The 16,191-nt window shown below is 29.7% G+C and overlaps 1 protein-coding gene across 2 annotated transcripts in view; it reads left to right on the top strand.

Annotated features, from left to right (window-relative positions):
- LOC136990510 (nuclear factor related to kappa-B-binding protein) overlaps positions 1 to 16,191 on the top strand; it is a 49,460-nt gene that overhangs the window by 12,469 nt on the left and 20,800 nt on the right. Inside the window, exons 1-8 of one of the 2 annotated variants that reach the window (XM_067288909.1) lie at positions 1,990 to 2,064; positions 3,250 to 3,393; positions 5,006 to 5,083; positions 7,307 to 7,362; positions 8,342 to 8,409; positions 8,586 to 8,713; positions 9,278 to 9,461; positions 15,939 to 16,064. In XM_067288909.1, coding sequence (XP_067145010.1) covers positions 3,259 to 3,393; positions 5,006 to 5,083; positions 7,307 to 7,362; positions 8,342 to 8,409; positions 8,586 to 8,713; positions 9,278 to 9,461; positions 15,939 to 16,064 — 775 coding nt within the window. In that variant the 5' untranslated portion in view covers positions 1,990 to 2,064; positions 3,250 to 3,258. Of the gene's footprint in view, positions 1 to 1,989; positions 2,065 to 3,249; positions 3,394 to 5,005; positions 5,084 to 7,306; positions 7,363 to 8,341; positions 8,410 to 8,585; positions 8,714 to 9,277; positions 9,462 to 15,938; positions 16,065 to 16,191 lie in introns of those variants that run through there. The other variant, XM_067288908.1, reaches the window with a different exon arrangement.

Below are 16,191 nucleotides of genomic sequence, written 5' to 3'. Positions count from 1 at the left end.
TCATGCCAGATGAAACTTTGGTTATATTTGTTTTATGTAATGACAAAAACTATATGCTACTTATTCTGTGGAAATATTAGCTATAGAATAAACATTTTATTTATTTTATATTGGTGATTGCACTCAAGTTGCAGTGACATCAGTGACCTCATTTTCTTCATGCTTGATAACGGAATTTTTCTTAAGTTACATTTTAAAATATTTTACCAAATGGCATATTTTAAACTTGCATCATTAAACTTAAAATTTAAACTTTAAAAAAGCTGCATTGTGTTGCTTCCCCAACAATTAAAAAAAAAACTTTGTATAGTGACCACATGATGTTATATTATCCAATTGGAAGTAACGATATAACGAGCCTGTGTTTAAAATGTATTAGCATGCCTTAACTTTGCTTTAATGAGCAATATAGGTTACTTAATTTGTAGAAACATTAACTACTTTTCTTGAATTTCTTGAAATCTGTACTTTTCTCAATTCTTCACACACTACTTTCTCATATAAAGTAGTCTGTTATGCTTGGTGGGAAAATTTCTAGTTCTGAAATAAGAGGGCAATCCAGATGAGAATTCTGCTTATTGTGCAGATTCATTATCAGTTATGCTACCCAGACTGCTGTCTTCTCTTGTTTCCAAACCTGTTTGAATTATACCATATTAGTCAATTACCATGCCAGCTGAAGACATCCTCATATCCATAACACTTTTTGGCTCTTGGCTGACTCAAGCATTACCACATTATGGGGAGCTTAGGCTGAGACTCCACTAGCGTAAAAACCCTCGCCGTAAAAACTTTTAATCACCTGACCTATTTGCATTTGCACTTGGATTGTGGTGGAGGACTGGCTAGCGAAGTTTTTACAGCGATGGTACTATCAAAGTTACGGTTGTATACATGATACATTGATATAAAGACAATGATTATATTCTATGAGTTATTTCTGTACTATAATTACAAATGTAGTAAAAATAATATCTTTACTTTTATTTATTAACTTTTATTATTGTATTATTAAGATAATATACAGCATTTATAAGCTTAGCTTTTTTATTATATACTCTTTTAAATTGGAAGATTTTCCTTTGGCCATCCATATCGCATGTTTTAGGCATCCATTATTATAATCGGGATACCTCTTGTCATAGATACATGAATACTTTCAGTTGCTTTTGATAAATCTTTCCAGATCTATTCTAGATCTTTTTCAAGTAGCCACGAGAGAATGTACATAAAAGCTTGTTTTCTGCCATTTTCACATCATGTCATAATGACCTAGATTCCACTGGCTTCTGATTGGTTTTATGGATGTATTTGCGTCAAAAGTTGAACACTGCTCAACTTGCTTTTACACTGTTTTACAACCTGCTGCAGCGTAAAATATCATGGTCACTTGATTAAAAGTTTTTACGGCAAGGGTTTTTACGCCTGTTTTTACGCTAGTGGAGTCTCGGTCTTACTCTGGCATGGTAAAATTCAGCATTTAGATATTTGGCTATTAATTAAAACTTGGGTTTAGTTATTAAATGTATGTGTATGTAACTTTCTATGTTATAAGTATAAAATTTATTGAATAGTCTTCCCAAATTATGTAATATTTGTCATAAAATTTAAGTTTAACTTATTATAAATATTCAGAAATACTATAGATTAAGGTACCTAATGATATATTTACTACAGTTGTAATGTTTTTAACCCAATTTTGGCCATTTTCAGCACATTAAAAATATGTAGATAGATGGAAGATAATTTATTTTACTATAAAAATAATTTATGGTAAAAAAAATATCAAGAACTTTCTATGGTTTAATATTTTTAATTGGTGAAGCTTAAACAATTTGCAAAAGAATAATTTGGGCTATTTTAACTGTGTTCTTTTCATGTACTTTACATAATTTAGTCTTGTTAGTTTAAGTAGTAAAAAAAATGAATTGTGTTCTTTTTTTATTTATAATTGAACATAATATCAATTATTTTTTAATATGGTAAGACTGGTGCTATACTACATGGAAGAGTATGTCATACTAACTGATAGTCCATAAAATGAAGACTAAGAGAGATTACTAGGTAAATATAAGATAAAACTGCTGTTTATAAGTGTATATACTGTGTCTGTAAGATAAAAAAAGTCATATTATTTCAAACCATAATTGAACATGCTCATAAGTGGTATTAGATTTTAAGTAATGACTAAACAAACCTTGAAAATAAGTAATTTATAAAACTAAAGTGTGTAGAATCGAAATTTATTTTCTGTTTAGGAAATTTTAATTTATTAAAGAGTTTTACATTCAGAGTTATTTCTTGGAACAGTGCAAAAATTGATAAATAACTACAGTGGAACTTGGTTAACTCAAGTTGGTTGGGGGAAAAAATTCAGACTTTGAGTTAAAAAGTTTCAGGTTACGGAGGTTTGGTTTATCAAGATTTTGTGCATTGGTTTATTAGTGATTCATAATAACCTATCCATATATTTCCCTGGGTATCCATATGATATTCCCCTTTCCCCTTATGTAGAATTGTCGTGTCAATGTAAACTTCTTAGTGTTGTCTAGAAACTCAAAAACACTTAGCTTAATGGTTAAATAAGCTACAGAGAAATGCTTTCGCAAATGATTTAACTGTTCATTCCTAAGTGTTTAGTGAAAGATTTTTTAAAATTGCAATATTTTGAGCCTAGAATCAATCTGTTTTTTATTTTTTTATCACAATCATTCCACTCTTTGTGATTGTTATATTTTTAAAATTTTGACACAAAGGTTAAAATTTTCACATAGAATCAAACTGTAATTGTTTTTTTTTAAATTAATTTATGAAAAAAATTCATTTATTTGTTATCTCAGCTAGTTGGAGAAATCCATCAGCAATCAAATATAAAAGTTTGAAGGAAAAGCAGGTTTGAGTGGCAATTACAGTATCTATGTCACACATGCTGTCACCCTCTGCCTGCTGTTACGTGACAGGATGTTTATTTTTAGTCATATGTGGTTCCTGTGCTTTATAGAAAGTTTCTGATTAGTTTATTTTTATTTGATAGATGGACATTAATTATTTTATTTAACAGAAAATTAAAATTCTAGAGAGTTTATGAAAATACTTTATGAAAACCCCATTTGAGTTAACCAGTTTGATTTAACATGTAAATACTAGATGATCAGTTGAGTTATCCCAGTTTGAGTTAACCAGGTTCCACTGTATTGATTAATTAATCACTTAATGATTCTAATGTTGTCAAAATTATTTACATTAAAGATTTTTATAATGGATGAAGATTTGGCATCAGAAGATAGCTCTAGTATGGAAGAGCAGAGTGAAAGAGATGATAAATCTTCAGTAATGGAAAAATGTCTTTTAGGAAACAAGGTTATTTCAATTCCTCAAGATATGTGTGAACAGGTAACATTAAAATTTATACTATAGATGTATTGGAAGAAAATGTTTATTTCTTATACAAGTAAGCTGATCATATTTGTACTATACATATGCAATTGTGACCAGAGGGTCGGCACCTCGTTAGTGCCTTGTCAGGACTGACACCACAGTGTCTCGATTGACACTGAGCTGAGATGCATGTTGATTCCGTATTTGAACATAGATCACGCAAGCAGCCACATGCGTGGGCGATTGGGTTCAGGATGGAGACTGTGTGTTAGCGAGCAGGAAGTGACTCACGCAGAGACTAGGTTAACAAAACAAACATTTATTTGTAAAGGAAAGGAAATACATTGTATACAATTTATCAATAGTGAGTATAATAAATCGAGCTAAAGTAGATAGGCCTAAATTCACGGTTCTCAAGAAAGAGAGTTTACAATGGTTTGCGAGTTGATAAATACCTGGAGTAGAAGATGTCCACAAGGTGATGCTTCTCGATTAGGGTCTCATTGTGACTAGGGTGACAGTCTTGTTATGATTGTCAGGAAAGTTCTGAATCTGTGATAGGCTGTCTTTAAAGGCACAAAGGTAGGTGATGTCCAAGGGCAAGTAGGTGAGATATCTGGTTGGGTAGGATTGGGCACTGACACACTAAAAATTAGAGATATTTGCAATGACTTTTCTCTTGAATGATTGGGCGACGACTCTTAGGCCGTCAATTCTGATACCAACCCAATATTGCCCAGCTAAGAGGTCAGCAGATCACTGGAATGTGTTGTTTTTGCTGTCGAGAAAGTGTCAAGTGGAGATTTTCTCAGGTAGTCGATGACAACAATCATTGAACAAGTGTGACGATATCGACGATTGATTTTTGTTAAAGTTCGGATTCTTACACAATCTTAAAGAACAAGCATAGGGATTTTTTTAATAAAAAATTTATTATGTCTTGTTTTTATTAATTTTCATTACAGTTCTATTCTGCAGAAAAGATTGATAAAACTTTATTTTATAATTTTGTAGAAATAAAAAAATTAATTGAAATATGCAGGCTATCAAAAAAGTCAGTTAACCAAGAGATATGGGGTGTCCAAAAAGTTGCTGCACAGTGGAGAAAGTTTAAGTAAAGTTTCAAATAAAAGTGAAGTTTTATATATGGTATTGCAGTTTCTCCTGCATCAAATGCTGGAAATGTCTCCTGGAGGCCCAAAATCTGGGGAGTGTGGTCTGGAGACCTAGCAGACCAGATTCTGTGGGAGATTATGCAATCATCAAAGAAGTCTTCCAAAAATCGGAACATCTGTGAGAAAACAGTAATGCCATCTATATACCATCTTTCCACAATGTGGAAAGATGGTACATACAATTTATAGGTCCTGTATGAAATGCTGTATGTATAACTTTGATGTCATTACATCAAAGTACATACAGCACAGTAACTTTTTAGAGACCTATATTTTATGATTATTTTGAGAATAGTTAAAACTGGTTTGGAATAATTGCATGGTTGCATGTTGTTATTCAGTTATACAATAGTAATCTAATTGTTACACTAATTTATTCTAATAAAATGTTAACATTAGTTTTTGTATTCATGTTTTTCAGCTAAATACTTTTATTTGTTTTTATTATTTAGGAAGAAATCTTCAAAGATGTTATTAATATGGACACTTGGCAAAATGTTCTAACCAGTGCTCAAAAATCAAAATTAATGGTAAGTCTATAGAATATTTTGTTACATTTTTAAAAATAAATACAGTAGAGAGTCATTTATCCGAATCAATTGGGGACTGGGGTTGTTCGGATAACTGACTTTTCGGATAACCGATTATGTACGAAAAAATGTATTAACCTGTCCGATGTTGAAATTTTTTTCCATTGCGTGTTGCTTCATGTTGAATTTTTGTCAATTTTAAGCCTAATGAAAATTTTTATAATAATAATCGAGGCTATTGTATCGTTAAAAATTATTTCTTTATTTTGTACAAACAAAATAAATATATTGAAAAATATAAAAATTATACTTTAGAAGTAAATCTAGTATCAAAAAAGTTTGATTCAGCATGACACAGTCTGACTGGAAAGTCTTCAGATAACCGGTGTTCGTATAAACGACTCTCTACTGTACTAAATTTATCATAGGATCTTAAAATAAGTGCAAAATGAAGTTTCTACTTCTGGCTATTTAAGGAAATAAATTTGCAACTGAATTTATCAAATCCTAAAACTATTAAGTTTTTGGCATCCTTGCCAAAATCTTAATCAGCTGCTGAAACTTAATTAACAAAATACTTTTTACTCAGTGTGTTGCCCATAATGATAAAAATTGATTACAAAACTTGTGATTATTTATTATTAAATTTTGTTATAACTTAAAATTTTAATATGGTAATGCATTGATTACCTGAAAAATTGACAAAGCAAAATGGACTTAAGGGAGTAATAATTCCAGAAATTACAAAATTTTTACATAATTGTTGGCATGCTCCTATTGGCTTGCTATCAAGCTACCCAATAATCAACACTGGGGTTAAGTTTTGTTTTCTTACAGTACAAATATAAAAGCATGATTAATGAATCACATGCTTCTAATGCATCAAATACTTCTAATTCATTTGATGCATTAGAAACAGCATTGTCATAGAAATGCAACCTAAAGCAGATTTTCAACTCTTGTGATGATCGAACAAACCATGGAATTAGCATCATTAAAAATGAAAAAATCAATAAAAGTTAAAAAAAAAAAAGAATTGTAACAAATAATTTTTACACAAGTACCGAATTCAAATTTTAATTGGTATGTTGTAGATTGCAACGAAATACTAGGGCTTGTTTTTAATATAGATAAATTTTTTCATTATTTTTTATCATTTATATATATTAAATTTCTATGCCTTTTTTATCTATACTAATAACGAGGAAATGTTTGTAAGTTTGTATGTAACAGGTAATCTCTGAAACTACTCATCTGATTTCAAAAATTCTTTCACCAATATTTAGAATGGACCTTCAGGGTAGATATAGGCTGTATATTATTCCGTTAAACATTCGTATAAATTATATAAATTAAAAGATATCATCTAGGATTAAGGCTTTTATGTCCAACAGATGGCGCTAACTTCAATGACCTAAGTTTGCTTTACTGTGAGGCATTATGGTTATCTGTGAGGATGAACTAAAGCAGATCATCTTCTATCTATCTATATAAAAAAAAATGTAATGTTCGTTTGTTCCTACCGATTCCTTTGAAATTTCGACACAATGTTGCATTCGAATATGCACGTATTTTTATATAATATACGTGTCGAAATTCCCCACCCACCGTGGGAGATGGACGGGATTAAGGCTTACCGTGAAGAACTCTGCTTCTATTATACTATTTTAGATGTGGTTTTTTGCGTTTTAATAGGGTACGTCAACAGAATATACACTAAAAAGGTATTTTTCGATATTTCCCTGCGGGGAAGAGGGACAGGAATAAGACTTACCATGAAGAACTCGGCTTCTATTTATACTATTTTAGATGCAGATTATTGTGTTTTTGATTGCGTTTTAATAGGGTTTGTCAAGAGAATGTACACTAAGAAGGGATTTTTTAGAATTTCCCCATGGGGGAAGTTTTATACATTTATATTAGTTACATTTTGAGCCACAACAACGTGTGGCCGGGTCTGCTAGTCTTTAAATAAAGTAAAAATATTAAGTTTAATCTAGTATAAAATATTTATCTTTTTATTTCTTTCCTACTAAGCATGACCAGTTACCCAAAATTGTCCCATCCTGATTATTTCAGATAATCAATGTTCTACTGTATTATTTAATTTCTTTTACAAACAGTTACTTCTCTTCTAATTTTTAATATAATTAAGTGTCATTTGCTGCAATATTTAATGTAATTTTCGAATTCACATTCTCAATTAAAATTTTATTTTTATAGAAATTTTTGCCATCTTTCCCAGAAAATGACGAAGATGAGAAACTCACAACTTTAAAGTAAGTTCATATTAATATTCTATATTTTTGAAAAAGAATGAAATAACTGTTTTGAAATATTTTAATATGTTGCTGAAACTTATAGAGAGATTAATTTTCACTGATTGTTGTAAAATTAATTAATTTTTAGAAAATTTTATTTCTAGAACAGAATATATTAAATTAATTTCTAGCAAAAAAATAATTTAGAAAAAAGTTTAATGATACAGATATCCCTCATATAACATGGTAGTTATGATCCGAAAGAGTGCTGTGTTATGCAAATCCGTGCTATACGAAACAAAGGACTAATGGAAAACATGGGGTTAAGTTCCAAATGTTAGCAAAAGTATACTATTCTTTTCCATCACTAAGAGAGAAATCTTTATTAAAGCTATCAATAATTTCCAATTAATAATTAACTAACAATCACAATTAAAAGTACTGTATCATGCATTAATATTAATTTTAGTTAAATGAGGGAGTTTTCTTTTTACAAAGTACATCTTCTGAGCTTTTGTTGATATTGATCAGAAATTTGTTCTGGCAGGTCATGTTTGTTCAAGCGAGGACCAAGTGATTTATTTTCCAGAATTTGTGTTTGAATACCAAATTGTTTGAGTTGGGATCATTTCGAGTACCATGATATCACTGTACTTTGTCGTTTTTACGCATGATTATTTATCTACAGTTAAAAAAGGTTAAACCTAACAAAAGGCATAAAACAAATGAAAATTTCAATATTCCAAAATCCTTGGGCAAATTTCAGACAAATGTATGCTTACTTGATAAAAAAATATTGAATAAAGGAGTTTGCACTTAAAAGTTGTGAAATTTTGTATGGAGGATTTTCCCAATTTTCAAACCATGTTAGAGTGAAACTGTGTTGTATGAAGGATACCTGTATTTAATTATAACTAATTGTTCAAATTTAAATTTTTTTTAACTTTATAAAATATTAGATTGGGAAAATTGGAATAATACAAAGTTTTCATTACAGACAATTGTTTGCTGGCCAGAATTTTAAATTTGGAAATCCTTTATTTCAGTTTTACAAAAAATTAAAGGGTATGCTTTAATTTTCAGGACTTTTTAAATAACTAAATGTTTTAATTTTGAATAAAAATCTAAATGTAGTAATCTGATTTTGCTGCTTAAAATTTTAATAAAAATATAAATAAATGTTAAGCTTATTTATTTTCTAATTGTAATTCTTTTGATTTAATGAATTCATATATTGGCAGATGGTTACTTAGCTCCGGATGTATCAAAAGTTGCCTCTTTATTGAAGAAGGCTCAGTATCGAGAATACAGATATCAACAGCAGCATTATTATTACAGATTACTTGAAAATGTTTTAATTTCAAGAAAGGTTAATTTTACATATATACATACATATTTCAGAATAAATATAGTATAGTAAATGCTATTAAAAAACTCCATATAATACAATTATATGTTTTATTTATGGATAGAATGATATTTTATTTATTGTATCTTAATGTATGAAGTTAAGATGGAGTGGATCAATTTAATATTGACTAAGTTAATTAAATTATTTTTTTGAACAAATACTATGAAATTAAGAAATTAATATTAAATTTTATTCTTTCTCATCATTTTATACTGGGTGACCAAATGAAAGTAGATTTTGCAAGTAGTAGTATAAGGAATTTGGTGGTAATGTGTGTCAGACTTGGTTATTCCATGAGCTATCTATGCAACAAATAAGATTGTGTGATGCTGAGAGTTACCAAGTTTTACTCACAATATTATCAAACTCCTCCTTATGAGTTCTTTTGTTTGATCACTGTATATTAAAACATGGAAAAGAATTAATTATATTAACTTCATTAAAATCTCTTTATTAATAAAAATAAAACATAAGGTTAAGATAAAACATGGCATTGAAATTAATCTTACATAACTATTACAGAAATTATTAGATGCTGCTTCGATGCTTTCACCTGACAATAATATTAAAATAGAAAATTTTGCACCTAAATTACGAAATAAATCTATTCAGGAAAGAACTAAATGGAGATATTTCAGTCAGCTTCAGGAAGTCAGAGAGGAATGTGGAGAATTAGACACTTCATCTGAAGATGAAAATTATCCTGGTAATTTAAATTATTCTTTATTTATTATATTATTTTAAATTTATGATTAAAAAAATTTTATGGCTGCCATTTTAATACATTTTGAGTAATTTTGAATTATTTTTATAACAAAGAAATTGAAAAAATTTAGATTGTCAAATTATTTAAACAAAGTTAACTGTTTTCACTAAAGTAAGTTCAGTAATAAGTTTGAAAGGATGACAGATTCAGCAGAATTTAGTAATAATAAAGCAAATCTCTGTTGCATATTAATTGAAAGAACCACAAGTCATGAACAATAGTAGCTTAAATAATTGTAAAACTTACAATCATAGCAGATAGATCCAATAAAGGAGGCAAGAGCAAATTATTATCTTAGTGAAATATTACTATAATATCAGAAGAAAAACTTGCTTTGTCTGAACATAAATTTTAATATTAAATTTAAAGATTAAAAATTAAAGGAAGATTCTTTGACTGGTGAAAATTTCATCTTGTTTTTTGGCGACTAAGTTCAATAACATGCTTAAATTCTTTCTGTACATGAAAAATTTTCATAGTAGAACTTTTACATTCTGTTTTATGTAAAGAATATAAAATGTGAAAGAAACATTAATTATCAATTATAGTGGTGCATTTCTATAAGATAATTCCTACATACAACTTTGGAAAAGTTTATAATCAAATTTTGGTACTTCTGTGATTTAGTTTTAGGAAGATATATACAATAAATTATTTTGCTTAATGATATAATTTAATTGGTATGATGGAAATTCATTCTGTTAGCATTAGGAAATCTTAAATTTCATATTTCTTAATATTTTAGTGCATTTGCAAACTATTATTATAAGGATAAAATTAGAGAGAATGAAAAAAATTAGTCTTTCATTATACATAAAATCTATGAGAATTTTTTCTGATGAAATTTGTTATTTGAATGTCAGTTTATCATTATTATTATTTTTTTTATTTTTTTAATTAATACATGAAAAAAATTCAACAGTAAATAATTCTTAATTACTGTGAGATTTATTTAATTTGAAATTTAAATATATGGGGGTGCTTGCGACGTTCATCAGTGTTGGTGAGTTTTGAGTGAGCTTGTTAATAATGAACTCTAGCACTTTGGATATGATTTATATTAATATTTGTGTGCTTCTTTACTTTAGTTTTATTAAAGTTTTTGACATATGTTTACTACTACGTGCTTTATTACTAATTGGAAGCATCAAGTCTAATCCTGGTCCGATGCCTCGTACTCCTCCTCCCTCCCCTCTCAAAGTTGTCCATATCATCTGTTGGCAAATGACAAAGATTTCCTAGTGAACCAACTCTAAAATCTCAATGACTTGAATCGTTTTTTCCTCTACTGGCTTTGTCTACTAATGTACCTCAAAATTTGTATACTTTTTTGAAGGAGAAATTTGATACCATTTTGACTATACTCGAAGATTTAGCTACTAAATTTGAATGGCTGGCAAATTTACATAAAGACTTTGAACATTGTCTCCTTAATGTGGAGAAGAAGGTGGAAGAATTTTCTAACTTAAATGTCTCTTCTACTACTCAGACTTCCTATTTTTTATCTCTCTTAGATTCATCGTCTAATGAACATCAGAGAAATAATATTGTTATTGCCGGATTAGAGGGAAATTTGTCTGACGTTCTGTCTTTGGTTTCCGACATTCTGTCATCTGTAAAAGGACCCAATGGTGACTCTATTTTGGTGAAAGATCTTAAAATAGTTTCAAAAAATAATTTGGTGGTGGTTGAACTTGATGCTATCTCTGATAAAAAAACTGATTTACCGAAATGTACATAACATCCAAATGAGGGAAAAGTGTTCTAGGGTAAAGTTTTTTGATGATTACATTGGAGATCGAGAATTAGGAGAAGAAATCTCGTTCCTTCTTATTGAGAGGCTAAGGCGACAGGTAAATCTTTGTTCATGAGAGTGACTGTTTAACAATTGAAGGAGATAATTTTACGTTTGACCTACTGAATAACAAGCTGATGAAGATTGAACTTTTTTATTACCAGGTAAGTTGGTAGATCGTCATATGGACAAAAATTAAATGCTTTACCTGTTATCTCTTGCTCAGAAGTTTCTTTTACGTTAAAGGTTTTATCTTGGTCAAGGTTTATTATATATTAATTTTTCTGATAAGAGTTTTGTTGATTTTGTCTTTACATATCATATTATTGGTATAACTGAATCATGGATGGCATCTTTGATGAAAACCCTTCTTTTACCGTTAGATTCTGTTTTATTTTATTGAATCTTTAGCTCATAAACCTGAGGGACCTGGAAGACCATCTGGTGGTTTGTTTTTAGTAGTTTCTTGGAAACTTGGTAAGTTGGAAATTTGTCATCTCTCTGATAATTTTATTATTGGTAAACTTACATTTGATAAACTTTTGTTTAATGACTGTTCTAGACTTCTAATTGTCTTGTTTTATATCTCTATCAATAAACATGATTCATTGATTGAGTACCTTGATAGATTGATTCTTGATTTCAAAGATGACGACGACATTTTGATTCTCGGGGATTCTAATGCTAGAATTGCTTCTGAAATAGATACATTATATACAGGTTCTAATTTAAATTTTTATAACCTTAGAGAGTCTAAAGATATAATCTTTAATTATAGGGGAAGGAATTTTTTGAACTTAGTTAAATCTTTCGGTCTGATTCTTTTAAATGGTTGTTTTGTTCCTGATTTTCCTGCAAATTTTACATTTATTTTGTCTGGGTGCATCAGTTATTGATTTGATAGCTACAAACTCTGAATTAGTTGATAACATAGTAGACTTCAAGGTTTTGAATAAATTTAATTCTGATCATCTCCCAGTTTCTATTGCTTTCAGGTTTGATTCTCTTCCTCTTAGTAAGAAATCACCTACTGAAATTTGTCGTTATGTATGGAGTCCTTCATGTTTGGACAAGTATTTGTATAATGTTATCAAGTGATATGCAGATTTTAAAAGTAGATTCTTTTTGGATTCTTTTTCTTTTTATTCGTCCTTTGTTGATGTGATTCTTGAATCCACAGTTCAAAGTGATATGTATGTCAAATATGATTGTTCAAGAAAGTTTGTGAAGTCTTGGTTTGACATTGATTGTTTACAATTGAAAAGAGAGAGAAATCTTGCTCTATGATTTTTTCGTTGATCAAGATTTAAGCAACAACTTATTATTTATTCTAAATTAGAAAAAAATTTCAAATCCCTCTGTAAGGCCAAAAAGAAATTGTTTTGGAATAAGATTAATTTTCAGATATCACATATTAAAAACTCTGCTGAAGTTTGGAAAATTGTTAATAAATTTAGAATTAATAAACTTGTGTATAATAACATTTCTATTTGTGATTGGTTGGACTATTTGAAAATCTATTTCTCTGGACCATCTTTGGCTGTACTGTCCATTTGTACTAATGACACTATGGACCCATTACTTGACAAAAATTTTTCTTTTGACAAGCTAGAATTTATATTGCGTTTTTTAAAAAATAATAAAGCCTCTGGCTTAGATGCTATTAAGGCTGAGATGATTAAATCTCTCCTGCTTAATGCTATAAATGAATTGCTATTTTTATTTAATAACTTCAAAACTAATTATTCTTTTCCTACTATTTGGAAAAATATCTGCTTAAAAATGATATATAAGAAGGGTAATCATTCTGATCCTCTGAATTATCATCCAATATTGCTAATCAGTGTAATTAGGAAAATTTTTTGTACGTTATTAGTTAACCGTTTGCGGCCTTGGCTTGAGCGGTCTCGTTATTTCTATTAGTCAGGGTGCTTTTGTAGCAAATAGAGGTGTTGATTATAATTTATTTCTTTTTCTTGGAATTTTGCAATTAGTTTTGACTAAGAAACGTAATAAATTATATGTTGGATTTATTGATTTGTCAAGGGTGTTTGATGCAATAGATCATGATATTTTATGGTTGAAGCTTTCTAGGTTAGGTATATCTTTTTCTTTTATTAATTTTATAAGACAATTGTTTTCTGATACTGCTTTTCAAATTGATTTTAATCATTGTCTTTCAGAAGTGGTAATTGCTAATAAAGGTCTTCTACAAGGTGAACCACTTAGTCCTATTTTGTTTAATTTATTTGTTAATGATCTCCCATACATTTTTTATACCCATAGTATTATGGCTATATCTATACCACTGGAAGTAGAATTGAACTGTCTTTTGTTTGCTGATGATATTGTAATATTTTTGTATTCACCTTATTGGCCTTCAGAGAAAACTTAATTTTCTACAGGATTATTGTAAGTCTAATAAATTACTTATTAATAAGGCAAAGTCCAAAGTAATGGTTTTTCAGAGAGGGGGCAGATTGGGAAAAGCTGATAAATTTTATTTATCTAACTCTGAGTTTGACATCGTTTCGTCTTACAATTATTCGTCTTACAAATGTCTTATTTTACTCTACAGGGCTCATTTTCTTTTCACCTAGATAAATTGTTTTTGACATATAAACTTCAACTTTCTAATTTAATAAAGCTCATGGTTAGAATGAAGCAGTCTTCTATAAAGTCATACTTTCGATTGTTCAATTTTTTGATATGCTCAAGTTTGGGATTTATGTTTCCTATTTGGGGATCATCTCTTGTTGATAAACTAGAGAAGAAGCAACTGCAATTTATCAGATCGATATTTCATATTAATCGTTCGGTGCCTGGACCTGCATTAAGATTCGAATTGGGCTGTCTGCCAATGGCTATACATTTAGCATTGGCCATTTTTAGATACTGGATTAAAATTTTAGAGTTACCAGAATTTGATCTTAGAAAGTTGGTTTATAATAAATTGAAATTAATAGGTAGAAATTCTTTGGTTGTAACTTAGTCATCTTCAATTGAACATTTATTGTCTGATTTAGGTTATTCTACTGCTTACTATATTCAAATTTCTGATAAAAATCTCTTTCTAGCTGACCTTTTCAGTCATTAAAAGATAAATATTGGGCCCAAGATATTCATTATATTGAGCAAAAATGTAGTGTTTTTGAAACTTCTCTGTCTTTCCCATGGACACCTCGATATTATCTGTTATCAAACTTAAATTACAATATTAAATCTTTAATAATACTGTGAAATCCAGAATTTTCCTAGAGAAATCTTTAGTTATTTCCCCTTCTGTTATATAAAGGGCTAGTAAAGAAATCTAATCTTAGCTGGAAAAGTATGTAAACCCCTTCAACCAAAAGTCAACATTTTATTGTTCCCACGCAGCCTACAGCTCAACTTGCATGATAAGCTTATAGTTAGCATCCAGTTTTGTCACTTGTTTTGGTCCCAGGAACACCTATAACCTTTAGCGCCTACAACAATCAATCACCCAACTGATTTTCCCATCACAAGGCTATAAAAGATGCTTCTTCCCCCTCGGGGGAGTCTCTTAACAAACGCTGGACCAACGACAACCTAAGACCGTCCAGGGAGAAGCAACAAACCCACCAGCAACTCTGAGCCTCCTAAATCAGTATCGTCCTCATTACAGTCGTGGAATTTTTATACTTTTGTGATACCCTTGAATACCTCTGTGCAAATCTTGAATATCTGTGTGCCACCAACCGCACTTGAATCGCCGTGGAAACCTACAAAGAGGTATGAACCCAAACCTGTAAACTCTCTCTCGAGCTCCTCTGTGTATTAGAGAAGACCATCAGATTTAGCCTTTGTACTTGTCAATCTTGTTAATTTTAATAAATCTTTGTTTATTATCATTAAATGGTGTCCGCCTTTACTCATATATTGCCTTCACCTTAGCGTTGGCCCCTCTCACCCTCTCTCCACTTGCCTGACAAGAAAGAGTCTTGACCCTTGGGACCCAAAATCATAAACTAGTCGTCCTAGACAAGTGGGCAGGTCAACGACCTGTTGCCGGAAAGTGAGGTACGACTTCCTCTTACGTCCCAGCGGTTCACAATACAACCGCAACTTAATGACTATACTATTGTATTAAATGGGCATAGAATGAATATATTGGCTCATTCCAATTGTCCACTATGTAACAGATTTTGTGAAAATGTTAAGAACCACTTATTTGTATCTTGTGAACTTACCGATCACTTAAAGGACACTTTTTTGACAATTGATTTTGATATATTTTGTTTATACAATGATAATTTAAGTTCTGATATGTTGTATAAAGTTTATAAATTTTTCTGTTATTTATTAAACATGTTAACATAATATTACTAATTAAGTTATATTATTTATTATTTATTGTAATCATGTATAACAATGTCTGTATTTATTAATGTTATGATTTTGTAACCCCCTTTGTGAAGACGAAAGCCATAACAAATAAATGTTGATTGATATACTGATTATTATAAATATATGGAAATAAGAAGTTTTTAGCAAGAATAATTGTATAAATACACAAAAAATTGCAACATTTTAAAATTTTTTAAGAGTAATTTTGAATAATTTATTTTTATATATTACCTTTTTTTCATTTATTTATTTAGAAGGTAGCCCTCCAAAACTGACACGTAAATTGAAGAAACAAGTTCAAAGTCTTGAAGCATCTTTAAGTCCCGATATGCATAGAGTTGTATCTACCGTAACTCCTGCTCCAGGGTTTCATGATGGTGGTAAGAAGACAAAATTTCTTATTTGCCAAAGACATAAATAAGCAGCAGAAAAATAAACATTTTTATCCAATAAATAATGTAATTACATTTAACACAAATATGAATTGGAAAATTTAAATAATTGAAG

The sequence above is a fragment of the Centruroides vittatus genome, unplaced genomic scaffold (genome assembly GCF_030686945.1).
Source record: "Centruroides vittatus isolate TY-2023 unplaced genomic scaffold, ASM3068694v2 scaffold_944, whole genome shotgun sequence".
NCBI classification, from domain to species: domain Eukaryota; kingdom Metazoa; phylum Arthropoda; class Arachnida; order Scorpiones; family Buthidae; genus Centruroides; species Centruroides vittatus.
The sequence above is the reverse complement of the archived record's forward strand: the minus strand, read 5'-3'. Positions and strand labels throughout refer to the sequence as shown.